The 22,883-nt window shown below is 41.3% G+C and overlaps 3 protein-coding genes across 10 annotated transcripts; 1 reads left to right on the top strand and 2 right to left on the bottom strand.

Annotated features, from left to right (window-relative positions):
- Positions 1-5,111: 5,111 nt before the first annotated feature.
- On the bottom strand, positions 5,112-12,468 carry cbx5 (chromobox homolog 5 (HP1 alpha homolog, Drosophila)). The gene is made up of 5 exons (XM_030424188.1): positions 12,315-12,468; positions 11,588-11,750; positions 10,932-11,163; positions 10,394-10,494; positions 5,112-6,694 (listed from the first exon to the last, which is right to left on the bottom strand). Exons 2-5 carry the CDS (start codon positions 11,716-11,718, stop codon positions 6,553-6,555), a joined length of 606 nt encoding a protein of 201 aa, XP_030280048.1. The 5' UTR covers positions 11,719-11,750; positions 12,315-12,468; the 3' UTR covers positions 5,112-6,552.
- Positions 12,469-12,978: 510 nt separating this feature from the next.
- hnrnpa1b (heterogeneous nuclear ribonucleoprotein A1b) lies at positions 12,979-17,149 on the top strand. Of its 5 annotated transcripts, none has more exons than XR_003984733.1 (12): positions 12,979-13,129; positions 13,997-14,113; positions 14,254-14,400; positions 14,502-14,712; positions 14,799-14,894; positions 14,983-15,039; positions 15,120-15,173; positions 15,252-15,398; positions 15,486-15,623; positions 15,704-15,770; positions 16,920-16,977; positions 17,051-17,149. XR_003984733.1 is itself a non-coding variant. In XM_030424187.1 (11 exons), exons 1-10 carry the CDS (start codon positions 13,118-13,120, stop codon positions 15,757-15,759), a joined length of 1,035 nt encoding a protein of 344 aa, XP_030280047.1. In that variant the 5' UTR covers positions 12,979-13,117; the 3' UTR covers positions 15,760-15,770; positions 16,920-17,031. The 5 variants fall into 5 exon arrangements, 1 of the variants encoding a protein (XP_030280047.1); XR_003984735.1 differs by having other exon boundaries at positions 14,799-14,876; positions 15,940-16,977; positions 17,051-17,148; XR_003984734.1 differs by having other exon boundaries at positions 14,799-14,882; positions 15,940-16,977; positions 17,051-17,148.
- nfe2 (nuclear factor, erythroid 2) lies at positions 16,788-22,087 on the bottom strand. 4 transcript variants are annotated; one of them, XM_030424186.1, is made up of 5 exons: positions 22,020-22,036; positions 21,879-21,941; positions 19,538-19,616; positions 19,313-19,450; positions 16,788-18,585 (listed from the first exon to the last, which is right to left on the bottom strand). In XM_030424186.1, exons 3-5 carry the CDS (start codon positions 19,583-19,585, stop codon positions 17,302-17,304), a joined length of 1,470 nt encoding a protein of 489 aa, XP_030280046.1. In that variant the 5' UTR covers positions 19,586-19,616; positions 21,879-21,941; positions 22,020-22,036; the 3' UTR covers positions 16,788-17,301. The 4 variants fall into 4 exon arrangements, with proteins under 4 accessions (XP_030280046.1, XP_030280044.1, XP_030280045.1 ...); XM_030424184.1 differs by having other exon boundaries at positions 19,538-19,663; positions 21,879-22,087; XM_030424185.1 differs by having other exon boundaries at positions 21,879-22,080.
- Positions 22,088-22,883: the final 796 nt, after the last annotated feature.

Here is a 22,883-nt window from a genome sequence, read left to right as displayed (position 1 = left end):
TATAAGTCGCCATCATAAATTCAGGGACACATGCTGTCTGTAGCAGCGCAGCAGTCAGGCGTGTTTCCTCGGGAGGCCGGGGCTGAGGGACTGTGTGATGGAGAATGGGGGAGCAGGTGGGCTCTGCGTTGGCTGACCTTGCCTCTCAAGCCCCACAAGATATGATCAGAGCATGCTGGCAGCTGTGGCCTTGCCTAAATAACACTCAAGCTATCATGTAGAGCAGGTACAGGGATGCAGATTTCCAGCTCCAGGCTCACTCTCGTGTTGTCTGTGCGCAGTGTTTTAAACCCGGACCCTGCTGATTTAGCATTTTCCACCACAAGAGAAGCCCACTGCTCTGTATTTTTCTCTTAATAGCTCTAAGCGACCAACTTAGGCTTGTCTAATGTGAATTTCCACATGGCAAAGAGAGCAGCAGTTGTAGTGCTCAGACACTGTGCAACGACAGCCCCAATCGCTGTGTGTAATTTAGCAGCAGGGGACGAGGAGCTAATCCTGCAGGAGAGCATACACTCCCAATTTAAAATCAATCAAGGAGCATTTGGTTTTTAGGACCTACGCTTGAGTCGTGCTGTAAGTAAGAGCTAGGTTTTCGAAGCGCACAATTGTTGTCTGCCTGCGTGGGGGGTCATTTTAAATCCTCTGATGGATTCACAGCACATTGCCCTGCAAAGTTTCACACACATTCTGACACTAATACACCCCATTTTTCCTAATCATTTTGCTGCTGCACTGCAAGTAATTAGGTATAATTATGTCAGTGGATGATTTCGAGCCATTTATTGAAGAACTGACTTACAAGCAACCATTAGCGGCAGCCACAGCATGGTTTTAAATACTTGAAAGAAAAACAAGTGACACATGCAGGAGGGGAAAAGTTATGGTGGTGGAATTTGTAATCCAGTTATCTTATCCTAGTGAATATAACACTGTGCTGTGGTTCCCTCTGATGATTTTCTGTCTCCAATCATAGAGGACTTACTTAATGCCTTCAATCTTTCCTGCTCTCTCTCCTCTCTGCAAATTAATTTATGGTCTAATTACAGGACAAGCCTCCAGATATGAAGGAACACAAATCACTGGTCCTTACCAGATGGCAGAAAAACGGCACGGGATAATTGAAAATCTAGAAGTGGATCAATATTTAGAAGCCCAAGGTTACACGGAGTATGACAATACTATTAACATGGAAATATGATGCATTACATCCACAGGCAAATTGGCTTCTGTTATTTGATGGTGAATGAGCACTGACTGAAATGCTTCTCAATAACACAGACACCTTACTTGCTTTAAACTACCACAGGTTAAATACTCCCATGCACCCCTGGACCATCAAAAATGCACTGTTTCGGTCTCATGTGCAAGCTTACAGCCATATGTGCTCCCTCACACACATGTAAGCTGTTTGCCAGGGGTGTGTGGATTAGGTCTGGAGGTCTCTCTTCTGACAGAATGTACCGTGAAGGCTCACGATATCACGGACTACCTCTGGCCCACCCCACCCTTCTTTAGCATTTACCTCTGGCCTGTTAAAAATGATATCAGCTCATGGAGGGCAAGCATTAGCATTTGCATTTTATTGGAAGCACAGAGATTTAGAGCAGAGGATATATCAGCTCTGAGCAGACAGAATTAGTTAACAATGCATTACCTGCCTTTTATGGCAGCTATAACTCTTTCCCCTGGTGGGGAGAGGAGATGAAGGGAGGAGCGGGGTGTTGGTGGTGGTGGGGGTGGTGGGGGTGAAGGGGAAACACAGCCAGCAGAGGGTTGGTGGAGAGCGATGGCGCAGTCGAAGGGGGCATTCAGAACGCTGGAGCTTTGTCTGTGGTGCTTTACTGCACATTAAGTGTGATAGGCACCCAAATTAGAGCATCACATCGCAATCACCTTCACACAGATCAGTGCACTGTGCAGAGACATGATGCACCAGCCATCACTGCGGACCTTTTTATCTGGTTGCAACAAGGAAATGTGGACACAGCTGTTGGGCAGCTGTGCCTACATGGCCACAGCACAAGAAGGGCAACATCAAATTAACATCTGCCTCCGTGATACTCATGACTTACACTTTTTTTTTTCTCTCTGAAACACCGATTAAGGAGTGTAGTAGTGTTTGCCTTATCTGTATGAGAGCACATGTTGTTTCTTATTTTAGTGTTATCCTTGAACAAGCTGTGTAACGCTGATGAGGCCCACTGCAGCAGTCCCGTCCCCTCGCCACAGCTCCCCCGACAGTCATTTGGTGTAATGTGCTGCAAGATGGCCCACCTCTGCCGTGGGATGTACCCTGTGGAACTCATTTGCACTACAAGTTACTGGTACAGGAGGGACTGTGTTTGGAGTGGTGGGGGGCTGCTGAAGATAAATAATTAAATGAACTCACACCAAAAACTTGTAACTATATTTGTGTTATTATTTTTCAATTAAAGATTTAAAGGTTGAATTTAAAGGTATTAAGGTAAAGGTATCTATCTACGAGTGCATCAAGGCACAGACAGCACAAGAGCAAGCACGAGGCTCAAATCTGATTTTCCCCCATTTAGATTTTTAGCTTTGATGACACCTCACTAATACAGGAACAGCCTTTACATCTGTATTTGCCACACACATCACAGGCTGAGCTCCCCTGAGTGCCACTGTGGCTTTCCCAACCAAACCTACTGGCCTGGGTTTGTCAGCAGACAGCTCCAGGCTCCATAAAACAGCCTGCTGCTCACTCCCTTTGCCCAGCTTAATGGTCCCAGGGGCTGGAAATTTACTAGTGACCTTTGCATTCCATTTGGAGTGTAAAAGCCTTTTTGCTAGGAAAATTCCATCACGTTAGACGTAGCTGAGCAGCACTTTGTGTGTGCGTTTGTGTTTGTGTGTGTGTGTGTGTGTGTGTGCATGCGTGTGAGGAAGAGAGTCACTATAAAAGGCAGCAAGAAAGAATAAGAGGGTGGTAAGAGAAGAACAAGGATTAGACTCAACCTTCACTGCAGTTTAGCACGGAAAACGGCACCATTCTTAATTGACGTCTATTTATTATCATCGTCTACCAATTCCCTATTTTACTGGTTATTTAGTTGATCATTTTCCTTAAGTCACTTTCAAATTGAGAGAAACTTTTCCTCACATCTAACAACATTACACAGTGTATTTTGGGTTTGGGGTTTTTCATTCAGTCTGTGTGGTCCCGACACTGGCTGAATGTCTTTTATGGCTGCATCATTATATCAAATGGAAGCGGCGTGGCCTTGGGCTTTAAGGTGCCAACCATGCATGAGCATAATGTCCTCGGTTTGCATCCAACCAGAGACCTTTGTTGAATAATTCCCCATCTCTTTTTTCTACCCTAATTTCTATGGATTAGCTATTCTATATAACTATCTAATATAGGCATACGTGACAAAAATCAACAATTGAAATAATTCGAAATATTCTTCATGCATTGTGCTTCATTTTAATCACATTTAATCCTGACATACTGCCTCTAGAAACCTTACTAAAAATTTAACTAAATCTGTGAGTTTGAACACGGTATGCTTCACAGCACAACAGGGCAGTACTTTGGGAGGGTCACATCCCATAATATTCAAATATGTTCAAAGGATCCCCACAATATATTGATGTATATATGAATATATACATATATATATATACATACATACATATATATACATATATATATATATATATATATATATATATATATATATATATATATATATATATATATATACATACATATATATATACATATATATATATATACATATATATATATATATATATATATATATACATCACATAACACTGTGTTATTTTTTAGTTTTTATAATTTATGTATTATGTTTTTAAGTCACTACTATAGGCAACCATGCACCACTGTTGAAAAATAATCATTAGCAAATGTAGTCATTATCATGACTTAGAAAATAAATGCTATTATTTTAATTACAACCATTTCTAGTTTAAACATGTGATTTGTCCAACTGGTGTTGCAGTTACCAAGCGGAGGCCATTGTTTACTTGTAAATATTTAAAACAAAAAACAAAAAAAAAAACAATAATTTGCTAAACCTTGACTAAAATTCCTGGATGTGTGTTCATATAACAAAGCTGAATAAAGGATTGTGGTTGTATTTAATTAATACTAACACTAATCTTCACCAATACATACAGTGAAACAAGAGAAGGTAATAAATAAATAAACAGACAGATTTGCAGATTTGGAACACTAATACCTGACTCTAATGTTGACTCCATGTGAGGTGTTTTATGCATCTACAGGTGGGCTCAACACACGTTATAAACAGCCAAAGTGACTCAGAAGCCATTTAACATTTCGACAGAGATGTAATGAGTGAGTCAGTAAACATGACATGATTCCACGTGACTGTTAAAGCAGCATAATGGTCCATTTAGGCTGTTCAGACAAGAATCATTAATAAGCAACTTTAAGATTTGGGTTGTGAATGACTTGCATAAAAATGGTGCTATAACTTTTGCGAGGGTGTTGTTGAACAGCGCCATCTGCTGGGTGAGAGCGGCTGATGTGCCTGAAACATTTTCATCAAAGAAAACAGATGAAAACAGAACTGTCAACAAAGGCAACATGAAACAGCTTCTGTCTCAGGAGAGTTTTGACTCATAGCTTTTTATCATTCCCCCAGGACAGATAGTAATTTTTCCTGATATCAGGACATTTCCTAATGTTAACCTAAGGTTTAATGTAGTATAGTAATTACTCATTTTGTCCAAAACAATTCCCATCAAATTAATCTTTTTATGGCATTTTTTCCAAGTTCCTGGCCCTCAGCAATTTCGTTATTCCTGTGGTGTGGGTTTAAATTAAACTAACTCATCCTCCCTATACAACATTTAATTTACCAAAAGCCAACTGACAGCAACATTAACACTGAAACTGTCTATTAAAGGGTGTTACTGTATACATATTTGTAATATTAATCTGACTCAAGAAAAAGGCTACTTTTCAAAAAATTTGTACAGGCAAAAATTGGGGCCAAAACTCTGGAAGGACAAATAATTTTTAATGAAATTAAATGACAACACAAACTAACTGAGTTAATATCAAGAGAGTGATTGATGTACTGCATGTATGAAAGTGAAGGTCAGCCTTTATTCACAACGCTGCAAAAACAAAGAAAATCAAAAACACAAGAGCTCAGTCTGTAAACACTAAACATTTGGTCGATCAAAATACAATACCGGCATCCATCTTGTGCGATAAAAAAATTTGACCTCCACTTGCAAGGTAACATCGTAGAAGAAAAGAAAATGTAATACTTGGAACCAATCAAATTACTCATCTCAATAAAACCCACAATATGCATAATCCAATCAGAAACTGGTTTTATTGTTTCAAATTAACATTACAATGATATCAACAACAAATACCGGTACTCTAATTGCAGAGTGGAATTTACCACTGTACACTGTAAAAAAAATATACCAAAGTTTCACTAACAAGATCATAACACCGTTAAAACCGCAGGGCTGTAATCATAAATTGGTCCAAAAGACTTTCATCTTTTAGCCACAAGGTGGCAGAACCTAATGACTGGTGATGAATGCTGGTTTCATTGCATGTGGATACAGTGACGATTGTCTAACCGGTTTGCATGAGACTGGTCCAAAGATCACTGCAGTTAAAAAGAACCAAAAACAAAAAAGGTACAAAACAGAGCAAAAGTTGTTTTATTGTCCTTTTCTCAAACTGGTGAGAGATCAAAGAAATTAAAAAAACACCACACCGTTTTACGTTAAAACTTGGAAAGAAGGAGATAAAAATTTCATTTTAAAAGGAAGGGAAAAAAAAAAAGGAACAAGGATATCATTTGTTATAACGACATAATTGGCCGGTGTCATCTGCAACTTCGCAAATTGAGTAATTATACCCTGGTAAGACGGGACAGACTGAGAAATCTAGAGGAGATAAAAAGTCTTTAAAAAAGGAAGTGATTATGCAGTCAGGAAAGTGCTGCGGTGGTTGTTTCCTGAATATCACAACTAGGGTTTTATCTTCAGTGATGTCAGTGGGTTCTTAAAGCAAAGAGGTGCACTGCTTATAAAGACTATAGCATGGGGGATGTGCACCTGATGTGGGGCAGACACATGGTCAATGCAGCTTGTACCACCTCTGACTCTCAACTATGTTCTGGGTTTTAACAGATGGCCGTGGATGCAAAATACCTTACTGACACAATGGCATCCTGTGCGGACTAAAACATGATGTGTTAAGACATTAAAAAAAAAGAAGGTAAAGAATACGAAGACAGAACAGCAGAAACCCGAACCCCAGTAGCATATCACCCATGTCCACTACAGCTTCTCCTCCTGTCTGATGGATCGTTCTCAGCAGTCTGGGCCCTTGTGCTCCGAAGGGGCATGAATGGAGATAAAACGACTGTGTCCACTGTCTATGTGTTGTTGTCGGACATGGTAAAGGGGGAGGATGGGAGGTTTGGGTGTGAAAAATATCTGACTCAAAAGGTAGTCCCTGCAGTGGAGGAGGTCCCGTTTCCTCCTGAGGTGATGCACTCATGCGGTGACAGCATCCTTCTCCTTCTTGTCACTGTCTTCATGCCAGGTGAGACGTTCCTCATAGAAGGCTATGACTATCTGTGGGCACTTATGATTGGCCTCCTTGGCAAGCACCAGATCGGCCTCCTCAGAGTCTTTCCTGCAGGAGAAAAAGACCAACAGTTGTCTTAAATTTCTAGTTTATTCATTCATACAGCATCTCAGTCTTGGAGATTTTCAAAGATGAAGACATATAATATACTATATACAAATCATAATAATAATAATAATAATAATAATAATAATAATAATAATAATAATAATAAGACACATAATTGCCAGTACATTGTAAATACTACCCGATTCCAAATTTGTATTAAGTAAACAAAACAGAATGTGATTATCATTGACATTGAGTCAATTGAAAATGACACAAAGATTATCAACTTCAGCGACTTAAAGTATGAACTGGAAAAAAGACAGAAAAGTTTGAAAGACTGCACAGGTTAATTGTTAACAGGTGGGGGGGGGGGGGGGTGTCACTGAAAGGCTCAGTTGTTAACAAGCAAAGATTGTGTGAAGTTCATCACTCTGTGAAACAGAACAGCGAATAAAAAGGTATTACAACATGAGCTCAGGAAAACTTCATAAAACTTCTCATTAACGCAGTCTGTTTTCAAACGACTACATTGTTTTTATTTGTTTCACACAGCGTCCCAACTGTTTGTGAATCTGGGTGGTACAATGCTAATGTTTTATTTCTGTCCATGATGTCAAATTACATACCAACTTAAGGAACAAAGACTGAATCATATAACTGTCCTTGTGAATGCCTTTATGCAAACTTTAGAACACAGCCATTCAAAAGCGATAATTATGTTTTTTTGTGCGTCTTTCAGTTGAAGGTGCATCACCAAGTGTAAAAAAATAAGATGCCTTGCGTTGTTTTCTTTAAAAGATTAGGTTTGTTATTTTTGTGCCATTTATAAATTTGACTACCTTTTATTATTAGTTGGATCATGTTTTACCACCAAATCAGTGGCATTTTCTTGTAAATCATACAATGACAACATTATATATTGTGCTTCTCATAAGCAAAGAAGGCGGCTGAAGCATGTGAATCTGCCTGTGATGTTTTTTTATTCATGTTCCCTTAAATATTTGCTCAAGATTTTTGGCCTCATCTCTCTATAAAAGCAAATAACCTCTGTCTGTGTGTGCGTGTATTCCTCAAATATCTCTGCGGATCAGGATCAGACTGACCTGAGAGTTTCAACATGGCTGCTGCGTGGTTCAAGGGTGTGCCATTTCGCATTTGTTTGGACTGCAATGATACCGTGAATAAATTATTTCATAAATGCTTTACAAATTCCACGAGCATTGTCCACCAGAGCCACTACAGTCACGTGCGCACCAGAGCCAATCAATGCACACCGTGGCCACGCGCAAACCAGAGCCCACCGCGACCCCCCACCTTAAGAAACAAGCAGATTTATACCTGCAGCGGCGCGAGCTGGACCGCGATTTTGCCGGCGGTTCGGTCCCGTTCTGTTCTGTGCATCTAAACTGACCGTTGTGGATTAATGAGATTAAACGAGTCCGGACCGAGTCTGTTTGGGTCTGAGGAGATCCGGAGACACGCGGTCAACAAAGTGGGATCGGAATCTGTGGTGGTTGCCCACCTCCCGAAGCGACGGACCGGAAGCATCGGCACGTCCAAAACCGGACCTAGGGTAACTAATGTCCGCCACGCTTTTTCGCAAACATTGCCGTCACGTTTGCTTTGTGTCTGGTGCAGGAAGAAACGGTAAAAACGGGCTTTTGACACGAAAGTGTCCAAGCGGCAAGTTTGGTTGTTGAGGAGCAGGAAGTTTTGGGAGGGACCTAGGCGGATGATTGACATGCAACGACGGTCGGTGTGTGTGAGAGTTGAGAGATTTGTGACATTTAGCGTGTTTGGAGTGTGTAGTTAGTGTGTTTAGTGAGTAGTGGAGTCGTTTTTTTGTTTAATGAGTCAGAATAATGAGGAGAAGCTGAATGTGGAGCAGGCAGTGCAGCTCTCAAGGAGCACAGGCAGACCTGAGCATTGCCTGCATTTAAATGTAAATAGTTACATATAACTTTGTAAATTTTTTAAATGTATGCACAAATTTAGATAAAACAATTTATATTTGCATTATAAGTAAAAAAAATAATAATAAAAATTTAACTTTTTCTATTCGGATTTCATGTTTTTTTTTTGTGATTTTAGGTCCATTGTGTTAATACAGTATGTCAAAATGAAAAAAAAACTGTACAGTCACACGTGAGGTTGTGCTGAAAAAACGACACCAAGTGAATAGCTTTTAAGATGAAATATAATGGCAAAATCAAAAATAGTCAAAAACAGCCAATTATACCCTGGAATATCGTATTTCACAACAAACCTAAATATCCCTGACGACCCACCTTCAAACACAGCCTCATTTGGCCATCCGTGAAAAAGCTACTTAACCTCCCACTTTTTTATAGGAATACACTTTTCTTACGGGCACTGCACTTGTTTATCCAAAAAAAAAAAAAGTTAATTAGCACATCACGGCTACGGCACAACAGTTGTTGCGTTTTGATCTAGCGAACACTCTGGAATGGAGCTTGACCAGGCATGAGTGACGAGGTACTACACATATATCCATCTAGCTAATGTGTAATGACATAAAGTTTTATGGTGTGGCTTACTGTTTGTATATGAATGGACAGCTAAGCTATTAGTGCTGCTAATGGGTAATTTGTCAGTGGCAATCTGGCATATTGAGAGCTGCCGTTTCAAAGAATCATGCCGTTACACATTGCAAACAGTAGTAGCACAGACCGCAATCGTTGTACCGCAGTACAAAGCAGAGAAACCAGAAGAGCATGAATAGCTGTTTCTTCTGAATAGAAATTAATACCAAGTACCTGATTAAGTGGAAATACCACTGCAGAGAACTTACGAGTCATTAATGCTGTTATCATTAGCAAAACGAGTTTCTCATACAGTAGGTTGACCAAACAAACTGCATCTTAAATTGTAGCCACACAGGAAACAAATGTTGGAGGTCTCTAACCTTGTGTATCACTTGTGGTATCTGATACATCTATTTACATATGCTAACATCAAGAAACTGCATCTTCACTGAGGCCACTGCTACAGATGTAGTGCCTATCTTCCAGAAAAGTCATATGTCAGTAACCGGTGTGTGACGATTCTTAAACAGAGCCTGAACGGCAAAAGGAGAATCGCTATGTCACCAATATTGATTGCTTAGAATAACTGTATCAAATGTATTAAGATGAGAAAAATCTAACTTGTGTGCCTTAATAAAATGTTATTGTCGTTATATTTATTATTATGGCTACCACTGGCATTCAACCTTGGGGTTCAATGCTTTAGACATGCTGATGTAATTAGGGTTGACCCCTAAAAGTCGATGAATTGAGAGTTCACTCCACTTTTTACAGTGACACTATTGACAATGATTTTATAACAAGCGACGACCAGAAAGCACATCTCTTTGTGTGGAAATCCCATGTTTTCACGTCACAGATGTCAAAAGGCAATGAAACCGGCCTTAGAGGTAGAACACGAGACTCATGTATCCCCGGGTAAGCCGAACTGACACTAACTGGGCAGGACATTTAATAAAATGTTTCTCATGATTGTAGGCAAGGTAAACTGGAGCAAATCCAAGTCAAAAAAGGCAATGCATTTGTTTGAAACTCCAGCCCTATTTGATATTAAAGTCAATAGTCAAGTAGAAAGTTGTGAATGACAGAAGACAATTTCTATTTTTTTCATTCTAATATTGACGTTGGGCATTAAAGAGCCACAAGCACCTACCATTTCATAAGAAACATTAGGTCTCCACATGAGTCAGTTGCTCCAATGATCTTCTCTGGCTCAAGCCCTCTCTCAAAGCCGCGCGCAACTAGAATCTCATCCTGCAAGACAACAAAAGAGAAAAAGCACATTCGTATTAGTACACAAAAATGATGGTGTATGCAACCAATAGCAGGATTGTAAACAAACTGTTTAGATATATTTGCGAAACTAAACCTTCCTACAGGAGCAACAGTTTCCCTTTCTTCTAAACAAGACACTTATCAGCGGATCATTGTCATGCAAACAGTTTTTAAATCAAGGGATTAACCATTGTTTCTTTGAAGGGAGAAAGGCTACTTTTTGAGTCCCCATCGTGCAAGACACAAAGACTGAAAAAGGCGTTAACAACACACATGCAAATTATTTATGCAACTGCAGGCTTTCATAGCATCCTTTCATTGAGATGAGATTGTGTTGCGCTTAAACATCTCTGCATCCAAAACACATTTCAAAGCTGAAATGTAATGAAACCTCTGCACCTCTGCATATTACGTACCTCCTTCTTCTTTTTGGGCTTGCTTCCACCCTCCTCATCGTCGTCGGAACTTCTCTTCTTTGAGGTACTGGACTCTTTGGAGCGTCCTAAAGAGCCTGTGTTTGATTTGCTGGCCCCGCTGCTAGGTGTGGAGCTCCCACCGCTGCTGCTGCTTTTCTTGTACGTCTTCATGAATTCTGAAATGAGTTCGGGGCAGTCGAGATTCTTCTCGGGCTCCCACGTGTTGTGCTTTCTGAGGAAGATCACAGTGCATCACATCATCACCACTGAAGCCACAGCTCTTCGCTGACAGCAGTAATCAGAGATCGGCGAAATACTTAAATTAAAAGCTTGATAAAAACCTACAATGTCCCCAACAATGCAATTCGTTCATTTCTTGATCTTTAAAGCAACATTACAGTAAACACATGCATCTTTCTCAGTGAATGTCTGCCTGCTTGAGTAAGGATATCCACAATACAAGCTGTTAATCTGCCCCCCCCCCCACCCCCCCCCCCCCAAGTGAAAACCTGCAATAACACACAAATATCCACTTGGTATACAATACATGTGATGGTTATATTAAACTATGCTCCTGCACGGTGTTGGTGATGTAGCTTGAATCTAGCGGTGCAAATGCAAGCACAGTTAGCAAACTGCCTGTAAAAACAACTTACTCTGAATATCCTTTCCACTTCAGGAAGAACTCAACCCTGCCTTTCACCACCCTCCTGTCCAGCACCTTCTCCACAACATATTCTTCCTCTTCAGAAGATGATGAATCCTCTTCGCGAGACTTTTTGCCCATAGCTTAGTTTGTCGCAGGCCAATGGCACTTCCCTGTGTAGGAAAACGATGGAGAAGCTAACGTTAAGGTGAATGTGGGTGATCCTTTTCAGAGCTCTAGCCGATGTGTGCGGCTGTGCATGGTTTAGCACGACGCAGGATCTTAATAATAGAGGTCGGCAGACTTAAACGTAAGCCAAATGCTGACCAAACATTATCGTTGATCAACGACTAGGCATCATTTCATTGTAAGTCAAGTTACTAAAAATTGCAACAGGCACGGGAACCTGAAAAAAGCTAAACCAGTTGGCGTATAATTGGCTGGCTAGCGACCTCTCAGTAACTGTCCGATCACGAAAATATCTATAAAGACAAATAACGTTAAGAGAAAAATGCGATTCGTGCTTAAAGCAAAGAGAAAATAACAGCTAGCGTTCATGTTTTGTTTGCTAAGCTACAAGCTAATCAATGGACATGAAAGGGTAACTTGCTAAAGCAAGTAGCCTACAAGCTAACGCTTCAACATGCTAACACTAGCTATATTTGACACCAGAAACGTAAATGTAGAGCGATAGCCGCAGAAGCATGACGCTCATCGGTGTGTTGAATATCCCTTACCCTTTGGATGTGAAGACAGCTGGTTCTGACCGGGTAACCGCGGCGATAACGCGTGTCTTTTGTGGACCTGCGGACTGAAAGGCCAACAGTGGGGCTATTTTAGCATCTAGCCTGGCTCACATAAAGGTGTTGTGCGTAAAAAGCGCGCGTTCGGGGCGCACAATAAATGTACCCGCCCCTCGGTCAGCTGATGACCTACTTATCTGGCTCCCACTGATCACAAATTAATTCTCTAAGAGCTCGGACATGTTTATTGCAATACATTATAATTGTATATCTTAATTTAAAAAATACATTTTAGATATACATGAGTGTATGTCCGTGAAAGGTTCAGTACCGTTGATACACTGAGAAAAAGACAAAGCTTCAACTTCAGGCGAAAAATCTGAATGATTAAGGACTGGCGATGTATCGTTTTAATGTGCTATTTATCTGTGCTTTTATACCATGTTGTTTCTGTTGATGCTTAGTGACCTGGCAGCACCATGCAACACTATCTTATACATTCCGTTTCACTTAGATGAGCATCCATTGCCTGAATTATTATTTTTTGTCTGGACCGTAAAATACCCGCCTCCCCCGTTAGGTTATTGGCCCATAGTCGTGATTGATTGAATTTGGCCCAATCAAGAACCACTAAATGCTGACGACAGACTGCAGCGGGAACGATTGACCAATCGCTGCACGGAAGAGGTGTATCCCCTGCTATTTATTCTACAGTTGAACATCGGGCTGGGCTCGTCTGACGCACATCGCCGCTCTCCGGTCAGATTACAAGGAGTCTTCAAGGTTTCTGATCCAATATGTCGAAAGAGGTGAGTGTTGCAAGCGGAACGCCATATATCTATATATATTCTCTGCATGTTTGCTTCACGAAGAAGAAAATTCGTTGGTAATAATTGCGATAACGCAGACTGCGTTTTCTACACAACTGCCGCAGCAATCAAGCTTTGTATATCCGCCATTTTATAACAGTTGGGCCTCGTGGTCTTTTGTTCATGCCGACTGTTATGTCTGAAATCCACGAGTCTCGCCGATCATGTCAGTGGTTCACTCATGGAAAACTCTATTACTAACCTCAACAGACACGCGTTACTAAACAATGAGTCTTTGTGGAATTAGCTCCAGTCTTTCAAAAGATCAGAGTATTGCAGTCAAGAGCCTGCTGGCGGTCTGTATCATCCTGTATGTCGGTTGTTTGTATACTCGCGAGTTATTAAAAGCCACTTCGTTACACGATACTCAGCAGACTGGATTTTCAACATACCAGCCGCAGCAGCTATCCAACGTTGTAAAGCCGCCATTTTATAGCATCTGATCCTCGTGGCCTTTTGATTCATCTGTCGGTTGTGTATGACGCTCACTAGTCTTACTAACACGCCGTCAGTAATCTCATAGAAAAGACGATTGTTGGGTCAGCACGCAAATGCCTTTAAGTGCTTAAACAGAACTGCAGCTACAGTCACTGAAGCGCTCCGCTAACGTTAATGGCGGCGATATCCCCTCCTCCACCCTATCCCGGTTTTTGATTTGTGACGCAGGGATTAAAACACGGTCCACGCCGTGTAAATGCAGTAGTGGTTTATTGTGCATGTTATCATCGCAGTCGCATTCAGTGTGTATTTGATTTCTTATGATTGTAGCCTAGCTAATGCCAATGCATCGCTTTGTCCATTGTGTAGGTCCCTCGCGAGCCGGAGCAGCTTCGAAAGCTGTTCATTGGAGGTTTGAGCTTTGAGACCACAGATGAAAGCCTGAGGGCTCATTTTGAGCAATGGGGGGGCCTGACAGACTGTGTGGTAAGTGGATTTCATTGACTTTTTTTTTTACTCTACTGTCCTTGCGCACTTTCCCCATTTGTGCTGTTTTAATGATTTGATGGCATGCTTATGTGATTTGTGGCCAACAATGGGACTAATGACGTAAAACATGTCTTCAGGTCATGAGGGATCCCAACACCAAGAGATCCAGGGGCTTTGGTTTCGTCACATACTCCTCAGTACAGGAGGTTGATGCAGCCATGTCTGCCCGCCCACACAAGGTTGATGGAAGAGTTGTCGAGCCCAAGCGAGCTGTTTCCAGGGAGGTATGTTGACTGACTGAGGAAAAACCTATCTGTCCCCCCCAATGAGTTTTATATAAAGGGAGAGTAGTTGTAGGCAATAACACAAATTTCTTCAATTGCAGGACTCTAACAGGCCAGGGGCACACGTAACAGTGAAAAAGATCTTCGTTGGAGGAATCAAAGAAGACACAGAGGAGTCACACCTTCGCGATTACTTCACGCAGTTTGGCAAAATCGAGGTGATTGACATCATGACAGATCGCAATACTGGGAAAAAGAGGGGCTTTGCCTTTGTGACCTTTGATGACCACGATTCAGTCGATAGGATTGTCAGTAAGTACAGATGTTCAATTGCAGAATGTAAGGTTTAACTGGTTGTCTTGAGCGGCTACTAATTTACCTTTTTTTCAACCCTACAGTCCAGAAATACCACACAATCAACTCTCACAACTGTGAAGTGAGGAAGGCCCTCACAAGGCAGGAAATGCAAACAGCAGGCATGGGTATGAGGGGAGGTATGCCCCCATTATTGGCCTAACTCATTAAAAAGTTGCTTACACTGGCACAGTCACACTTCCGGGCTAATGTTTGTTTTTTGTTCAGGTCGCAGCGGCGGCGGAGGAGGAAGGCCCTACGACTTCGACAGAGGCTTCAACCAGGGTACGACTTATTTTCAATGGGATTAATAATTTTAATTATGCAAGTACAAATTCTGAGTCTGGATTATATCTTTTTTTCAGGCGGCAGGGGTAGATATGGTGATGGCCCTTACAATTGCAATGGAGGAGATGGTGGTAAGTAAGCAATTGTGTTTGGTCTGGGTATTTTCACCATTGCAACTTCTACCTGTAATCAAAGAATGTATGTTGTAGGCTATGGAGGTGGTCCTGGCGGCCCTGGTGGCTATAATAACGGCGGCAACCGGGGGTATAACCAAGGTGGCTACAACCAGGGTGGTGGTGGAGGTGGCGGCGGTGGCGGCGGCTATGGAGGAAACGGTTATGACAGCAATGGTTATGGTAAGTGTTTGGCTTTCCTCTTTTTACTAAATGCTTAACTGTTCCCAAGTTATGGTTTTTAAGTTGAACCTAATGAAATGATCCTAGGTAACTGCGGCGGTGGTGGAGGCGGAGGAGGAAATAACTACAACAACATGGGCCACTACGACCCCCAGGCCTCCAACTTTGGACCGATGAAGAACAACTATGGCGGCGGCGGTGGAGGTGGTGGCGGCAGGAGCTTCGGTAAGATTGAGCTGACTGAAGCAAAGATGGGCATGTTGTACAATTTGCACAGTCTTGACTAAATTCTCTTTCACTTAAAGGTGGCTATGGAAGTAGCTCAAACAATGGTGGATATGGCCGTACAGGACGATTTTAAAATGTGAAGTGGTAAGTTCTTGAAGGCATGCCCGAACTATTTCTGTATCATAAAAACCAGAGTTTGTAGTCGCAAGGGACACGTCAAGTGTAGCTAACGATTAAAAAGAAATTCACTCTGGATGTCAGGTCATACAAAGTCAGTGCACAGTTAACAATGTTGTTCCGTATTGTTCAACAGGACTGAGTACTTAGGAGAGGAGAGCAAGGAGAGGGGAGCAAGCGAAGTGACAGGGCAGCTGCAGGTTTACCTCCTAAATCTGCTCAGCCAAACAGTTGTGGCAGGTTACAGCTGCTGCAAGAAGATATGAACAGTAGATAAATCATGGAGGGTCTTCATTTAAACGTTTTGTGTTTTTTCATCAAACTGTGTTTTCTGGAAACTAAGCATTCCACTGAGGTTTTATGTAGATTTTCTTTTGAGTCTGGTTTTTATTTGTATTGAATCAAATCAAGCTGAAATAAACCATCTTTCAGTTTTTTTTAAAAAGTCTCGTTAGCGTCTTTAGTGGTTTGGGAAATGGAGGGTTCACTGTTAGATGCTGCAACAAGTGGGTGTCAAGACCACATTTGTACACTTGCATATGAGGTGAAAAGACTATTGTGAGAAGCACCGTACAAGTGGCCACATACTCATGTCAATGCATTTACGATACTGGTTCATGAGGAGTGGTGTACAAATGCATTCATCATAAAGAGTCATCACTTGGTACAGACTCTACCCTGAGTTCTGCAATGATCATCTGGAAGATGCTAGCTTACATGCAAAGTCTTTGAGGCTAGCCATGGAAGCCAGCTGAGGGAGAGAAGTAGCAAAACCATCGCGAGGATCATTGAAGCAGGGGAGAGTGAGAACAGAATCCTGAGGCTAGCAGGCAGCAGCTACCAAAAGGCTTAAGTGCTGTCTGTAGGTAAGACCAGCCTTCTCAACTACTGATAGTATGTCTTGCTTTTGTCATTTAGCTGGTAGTGAGTTGTGTAGCCCAGTAATGATGTAACCTTTGCAAACAAGTTTTTATTATGACTCACACCAATGTTGACTGGTAAAATTGGCCTCCTAATTGTGTAACGAGGCGCTACAACATACTGCATGCTATGAACAGAAATGACAACTCTTTTTGAAAGATTACATTTTACTTATTTAGCTTTTCTGCTTTCTAGGAAACTCCACATGGTATCCAAACCCTGGCTTCATTTCAGTGACAATGGCCTAAATCGGGTACGAATCATCAAACCCTGCACATCACATTTTCTCAGTTTTGTTTTTATTAAACTTGATTGTGTTTTCACAGGTATGCAGAACAATGAGGCTGGTGCTGAAGACTTTTTATATTTTTTTACCAAAGACTGCTGTGCAGTGTATTTTTAATAAAGTGTTTTTTATAAAACAGTCCAGTGTGGTTTTGGTCAATTATAAAGGGTTGCACCATGTTAATTAAATGTGTGATTGGAGCCAGGTGATATACTTTCAAATGGTGGAATCAGGCAGTGTACCTTCTGTTGGAGTACTTATAAAAAATAACAGGAGGCAGTCCACAATCCTTCAGCATTGCTCTCTTTTTTGCATAGTTGTGTGAGGTACCAAATAAATTTTCCCATCGGGTGTCTGCTGTAGGGAGTAGTCATCTATTGAGTATGGTTGTCCATCTTCATCTCTTAAGTGAGAAAATACTTCTGAATAGAGGTCTGTGAGACGGCATTTAATGAAAGCCAAGCTGTGCTTGAACTCCAGCCTTTCCTTTGCCAGATGCTCTCTTTGGGCCTGCAGCTGGCTCAGTTCTCTTTCAAGGTGAATTATGCTCTCAAGCTTCCTTTTCCTACAGTTCTGAGCTGCCACCTTGTTCTTCCCTCTCCGTCGAATGTCCCGGACCAGTGCCAGTTGAGTATCTGTCAGAGTGTATTGTGTAAGGAGCTCATTGAAGTCATCCACAGGTAGATTAATTATCTTATCCATGGGGAAGGGGATCTTCAAAGCCATGGCCCTCCGCTCATCTCTACTGACTGGAGCAGGAGTGGATATGCTTCCTTGTGGTTTTGTATACATGTTAGGCTGTGAGCTCCCTCTGCTGGACACTCCTGAGTCTACGTATAAACTGCTCAGTGCACTGGGCTGACCCTGCTGTTTAACCGACCAAGGAGCATCGGGTTGTGTAGACAAAGTGGGTTGGGTTGAAAAGTAAGACGGATGTGCTCCTGAGTGTAAATATGAATGAGATTGATTTTGGTAGTCCATTGGGTAATGGATGTGTGCTGCTCTGGCTTGTTCAGTCATGCTGTCTGGCTCACCATCACTGTAAGTCATACCTATTTCTGCACTCTGGTAACCTGGTGCACCACCACCACCAGGATTATCTGGGGAGGCCAGAGGTGGGCTAGAACCCAGAGACAGACCAGAGTCTGACTCCAGGTCGTCAGCTGAGCGAGGGTGCAAACTTTGTCCATGCGTAGTCCACAGCATGTGCCGATTCAGACCCTGAGCGAGACACGCGTTGGCCCTCCTGTGCCCTTGGATGGTGCCTGACATGTTCATCTGTTCCCTCGGAGCCATAAGGGAGGGCTGCACATGGGAAGAGGTTGGGAACATTCTTTGATTGAGCTGAGACTCGCAGTGTCCGTACATTGCCTCTGTGCTGTTGCCTAGACGATGACAGGCGGGAACTTCTTGAGGGTAACATCCATCATAAGTCCCAGCAGTGCTGATTTCACAAGCAGCAGCAGTAGGAGGATCAGGATGGGACTGAGCCATTCCATATCCTCCCATAGGGACCATGGGCTCCATGCTTTGGTACTGTGCTGTTTCATAGGAGCCTTCACCAGGGCCTTCAAACTGGTGACCAAAACAAAAGTGCTATGATTGATAGGCACATAGGTAGACATCACACCAACAGCAATAAAACACTTTACAGCAATTTCTAAATTTCTCTAAACTCAGTAAATCAGGCGAACAGTGTCTTTTTCACAATTCATCTGGTTCTCTATAGAACACATTGCCCCCACTTCAGCATGCCACCCATAGCCTATGAAGGGCTCTCATAGATGTGATCAGGTTTCACCTGAAAACAGATGGCTATTGTGCGGAGCAGGGGGCCTGCTAACAACATACAGCACTTGCCCCCCTATCACAATCTCTTCATCCTGCCATCAATCAAACGGGCCTTTGTTGTCTTTCTATTCAACAGTTATAATACATGAAAATACATAAAAAGTTTGTAAATGAAACGATATATTCTGTTTGGTAATAATGAATGAATTTATGAAACACATTTTAACTGTCATGTTTTATACTCTACTTTCAATTTGACTCTGAGAACGGCATACTTTTCCTGAGTAAAATTGCGAAGATACATTCTCATTTGCCAAGGTTTGAATAGGCTTCTGTGATTTTGGAGCCTAGATAAGTAATACAATTGTGTCCTCATAAGCATTTATTCATAAAACACTTCAACCTGCACATCTGTGATTAAGCAGTGCGATGTATTGTAAAACACAAAATGTTGTTTGTAAAATAAAACAATGTCTACACTGCTATAATTCAGTCAGTGCTAAAGAGTTACCTGTAGCTCTGTGATGGCCATCAGCTCCTGCCAAGCCACATCCATCTCTGTGTCCTGAGGGGCTCCATGAGACCTGGCTCCAGAGAAATTAGCTGACATGGACACTCCCCCACACAGCTTGCCCGGAGTGCCTAATGCCTTTTAACAGGAAAAAGAATACTGATTAAAAATTAAAAGGTTTATTTTAGGTGCGATTTTGTTTTGTTGTTTCTGTCATACACCTACCTCACAGGTTCTCCTCAGTGGGAGAACATAGTTGGCCGTTGAACACATTCAGGACAGGCTCTTGCAGCAAAACGTCAACCTGACCAGGGCGGAGAGCAGCAGGTTATCACCTACCTTGCCTCTAAACTTTGACACACCACAAAGAAGAAATAAAAACCACACTCACTCAGGCCAAGTTTCTGCTAACCATCAAGTCACGCTGTGCCCTCGAATGCACATTTCTTTTCACACGGTGCATTACATGTCTGTACACATGCCAGTGCTATATAAATGGCTGTTTGGGTGTTGTGTAGCCTTTTTTGTGGAACAGATGAAGGGTACAGTTCAGTTGAGTTGACTCCTCCCATCAGCTGTCCCAGGGTGCAGCTATGCCAACCCCTGATAAGACAATCTGCGGGAAAACAGCGTGCACTGCTCAGACAGACAGGGGCCTGATGGCTGCTTTGGAAAATTTGGTTCATTGCTAAAATATTGGCAGTCATCATCTTTAAAATATTTTAGATATCCTATATCCACAAGCATTATTATATAGCTGTAACGTCTCCAACTGACATTCCACAATATTATAGTGAAATGCTTTCTTCTTATTTTAGGTCTTATTTTAATGCATTTCTATGTCTCTGTAAAGCACTTTGGATTGCCTTGTTTCTAAATGCTGATATATGAATAAAAATAAAACTGGCTTGCAGTGCCCTGCCTATGACACGCATTACGGCCCGAGTTAAAGACACAATCAGAATTGTTAGTTTCCAAATCCACAGATGAAACTATAACTTAAACAAAAGCAAAGATGTGAACACTGAATAGGTGTAAATTCATCCTCTTGTCACATACATGTATGCTTTACATGCCATACATTTATACCTCTGCACACCCGCATGTCACCCGTATGTGTACATAGTCATATGCAATAAATAGACACGCGCAAACATAAAAACACAATCTGTTTAATTTTTTTGTTGCTGTTATTCTAAATCTGCTTGATTAGATGTCTTATGCCTAATTTCAAAACTTAGCCGGGGACTGGATGTGCAAACTAGCTTCGGCTATACAGTATATGGCCCTGTAACAAATGCATCTGTTGCTGTAACAATCAGTGTTGCCCTTGTTAACTTAACAATGAAATAAACTAAATTATTCATGTTAAAAGCTTCCTTGTTCACATTGCTCTGTGTCACTTGAAACTCACCTTTGTGTGGACTGGAATTATATTATTCTTATCCTTTACACAGAAAAAAGTACCTTAAATTACTTGCACATGTCTTTTTTGGTATCATGATACATCTACCTTGATATATCATGTGTTTATTCTGTAAATTTAGAACCTTCTGATCAATAACTGCTTAAAGCGACTCCACTTACAATAATACAGAAACAAATTTGTGTTCACGATGCCGACCAGTCAGTGTCAGGAAGCAGCTGAAGATACCCTTTAAGTCAGAATTATTTAAAATTAATAAGTTTAACAAATGATCAAAGTCAGGCTATTTAGGTCAAGGTGTCACCGATGACAGCCTTGGGTCAACGGGTTTAGCCTCTGAATTAATTAAATAATTAATTAATTAATTAAACGGTCTCCAATCTGATAAAAAAATATGTTCCCTGCAGATGTATCTGTGCAAAATGTGACATATTTCAGTAATAGACATGTATTTTGAGTTTTCAGATAATTCTTATACCTTGATATAATCCATGATTAGGGTTTAACCGTATTAACCAATATTGTTTCCTCTTTTTATTTCATTATTTTAATTAAATGTCTTATTTCCTTTTACTGACCCTCAAAACAAACACTGTTTGTGTATCATTGTCTTTTAAACAGTTTTTTATCGTCAAGTTACTAAAGGCTCTGACACATGGGGTTACAACCACACTATCCTACTATAACTGATGTTATGTTTGTGGTAAGTTTCTTAATACTGTACGGAATCATGATTCACCGTGAAAACTCAAAAAATCTGTTCACTGGTTCAGTAACTGAAATAAAGATGGTGACAAAACAGTGAGTCAAATTAAATCAGTAAGATAAAACTTGTTAAAGTTGGTAAGAAGTATTTATCAGCATGAAAAAGGAAAGCTCATTTGAATGTCATTACACTGCCGCATTCTTCAAATCTTAAAAAAGAATTCTGCAAGTTAGGGTAAGTAAGTTTCTGCAACAATATAATATCATTGTTAAAATAACTTTACTTTGTTATATGAAGGTGCGTTATTTCATATTATCTGCAGCATTAGAAATGCTTAAATGTAGTGTAATATGGACATCATTCAAGTTGGAATATTGTCATAGAAAAAGTAAAGAACTGACAAATCAGTAGACAGAAGATGTGAATGAACATACCTGAGCAACATTCTCTGCTTCTTCAACAGGTGATGAGAGAGAAAAAAAAACTCCAGCACAATCCTGGTGGTAAGAAAAAGAAAAAAAATGAGTAAAATGAGATTCTGTTCTTTTTTCACGTACGCTGTGCTGCCTGCTTACTTTTAACAGATCACAAGAAGTAAAAACACACGAGGCCTCCTGTCCTATCTCTGATTCGACTGTCTCTCTCTCTCTGTTCAGCTGCACATACAGCCACCGGCATAAATGGGATGGCCCTGTGCAGACAAACGCAATCTTCCTGTAAAGCACCCACACCACATTTTTTTGCACTCTTGTATCCTTAATAGCACACTTGCACCCCAACCTCCGAATTTCCCTTTTGCCCACACGACAAACCACAAACCAACAGTCTGGCACACAAGCACTCTGTCAGTCCACACTGAAGTAGGTACATGATTACAAATTTAACACAAACAAACAAAAAAAGAAATCCTATAATCATTTTGGATTCTAATCATGTTATTTCAGTAAGTACAAAACAGATTAAATGACTAAAAGTAAGTGGAAAAACTAGCCAGATAGTTGTGTCTGTCCTGGCCAAACCGCACAAGAACTATGTCCTTTTCAAATCCGCCCAAAACGAAAAAGGTATGAGGAGTGTGATGTAGAGCACCTGGAGTCAGAGCCGACATTGCAGTGAGGGCCCTGTTCGAGCAGGGGTGGGTTGGAGGTAGGATTGAGACTTAGTTTAGTGGAGATGGAATGTACACCCTCCGACAGGTAAGAAAGACTACATTGTTCCTCTATCTGGCAGTGCAACCGCCAAGGGAGAGAGAGGAGCAGGGGGAGAATGGAGGGGAGCGTGTCTTACATAGCAAGTGACCATTAAAATCCCTCCCAAAAAAAAAATCCCCTCATTGCCCTGATCTGAAGCACTGCAAGCAGGGAATTCACAAAGGCTATGTGTTGTGTAGAACTGCCCCATTGTGCAACAGCTTTCACACAATTACTGATAGTGGAGAT

Source organism: Sparus aurata, chromosome 7, assembly GCF_900880675.1.
Source record: "Sparus aurata chromosome 7, fSpaAur1.1, whole genome shotgun sequence".
Taxonomy (NCBI): Eukaryota; Metazoa; Chordata; class Actinopteri; order Spariformes; family Sparidae; genus Sparus; species Sparus aurata.
Note: the sequence above shows the minus strand (reverse complement) of the source record. Positions and strands in the feature narration are given on the sequence as shown.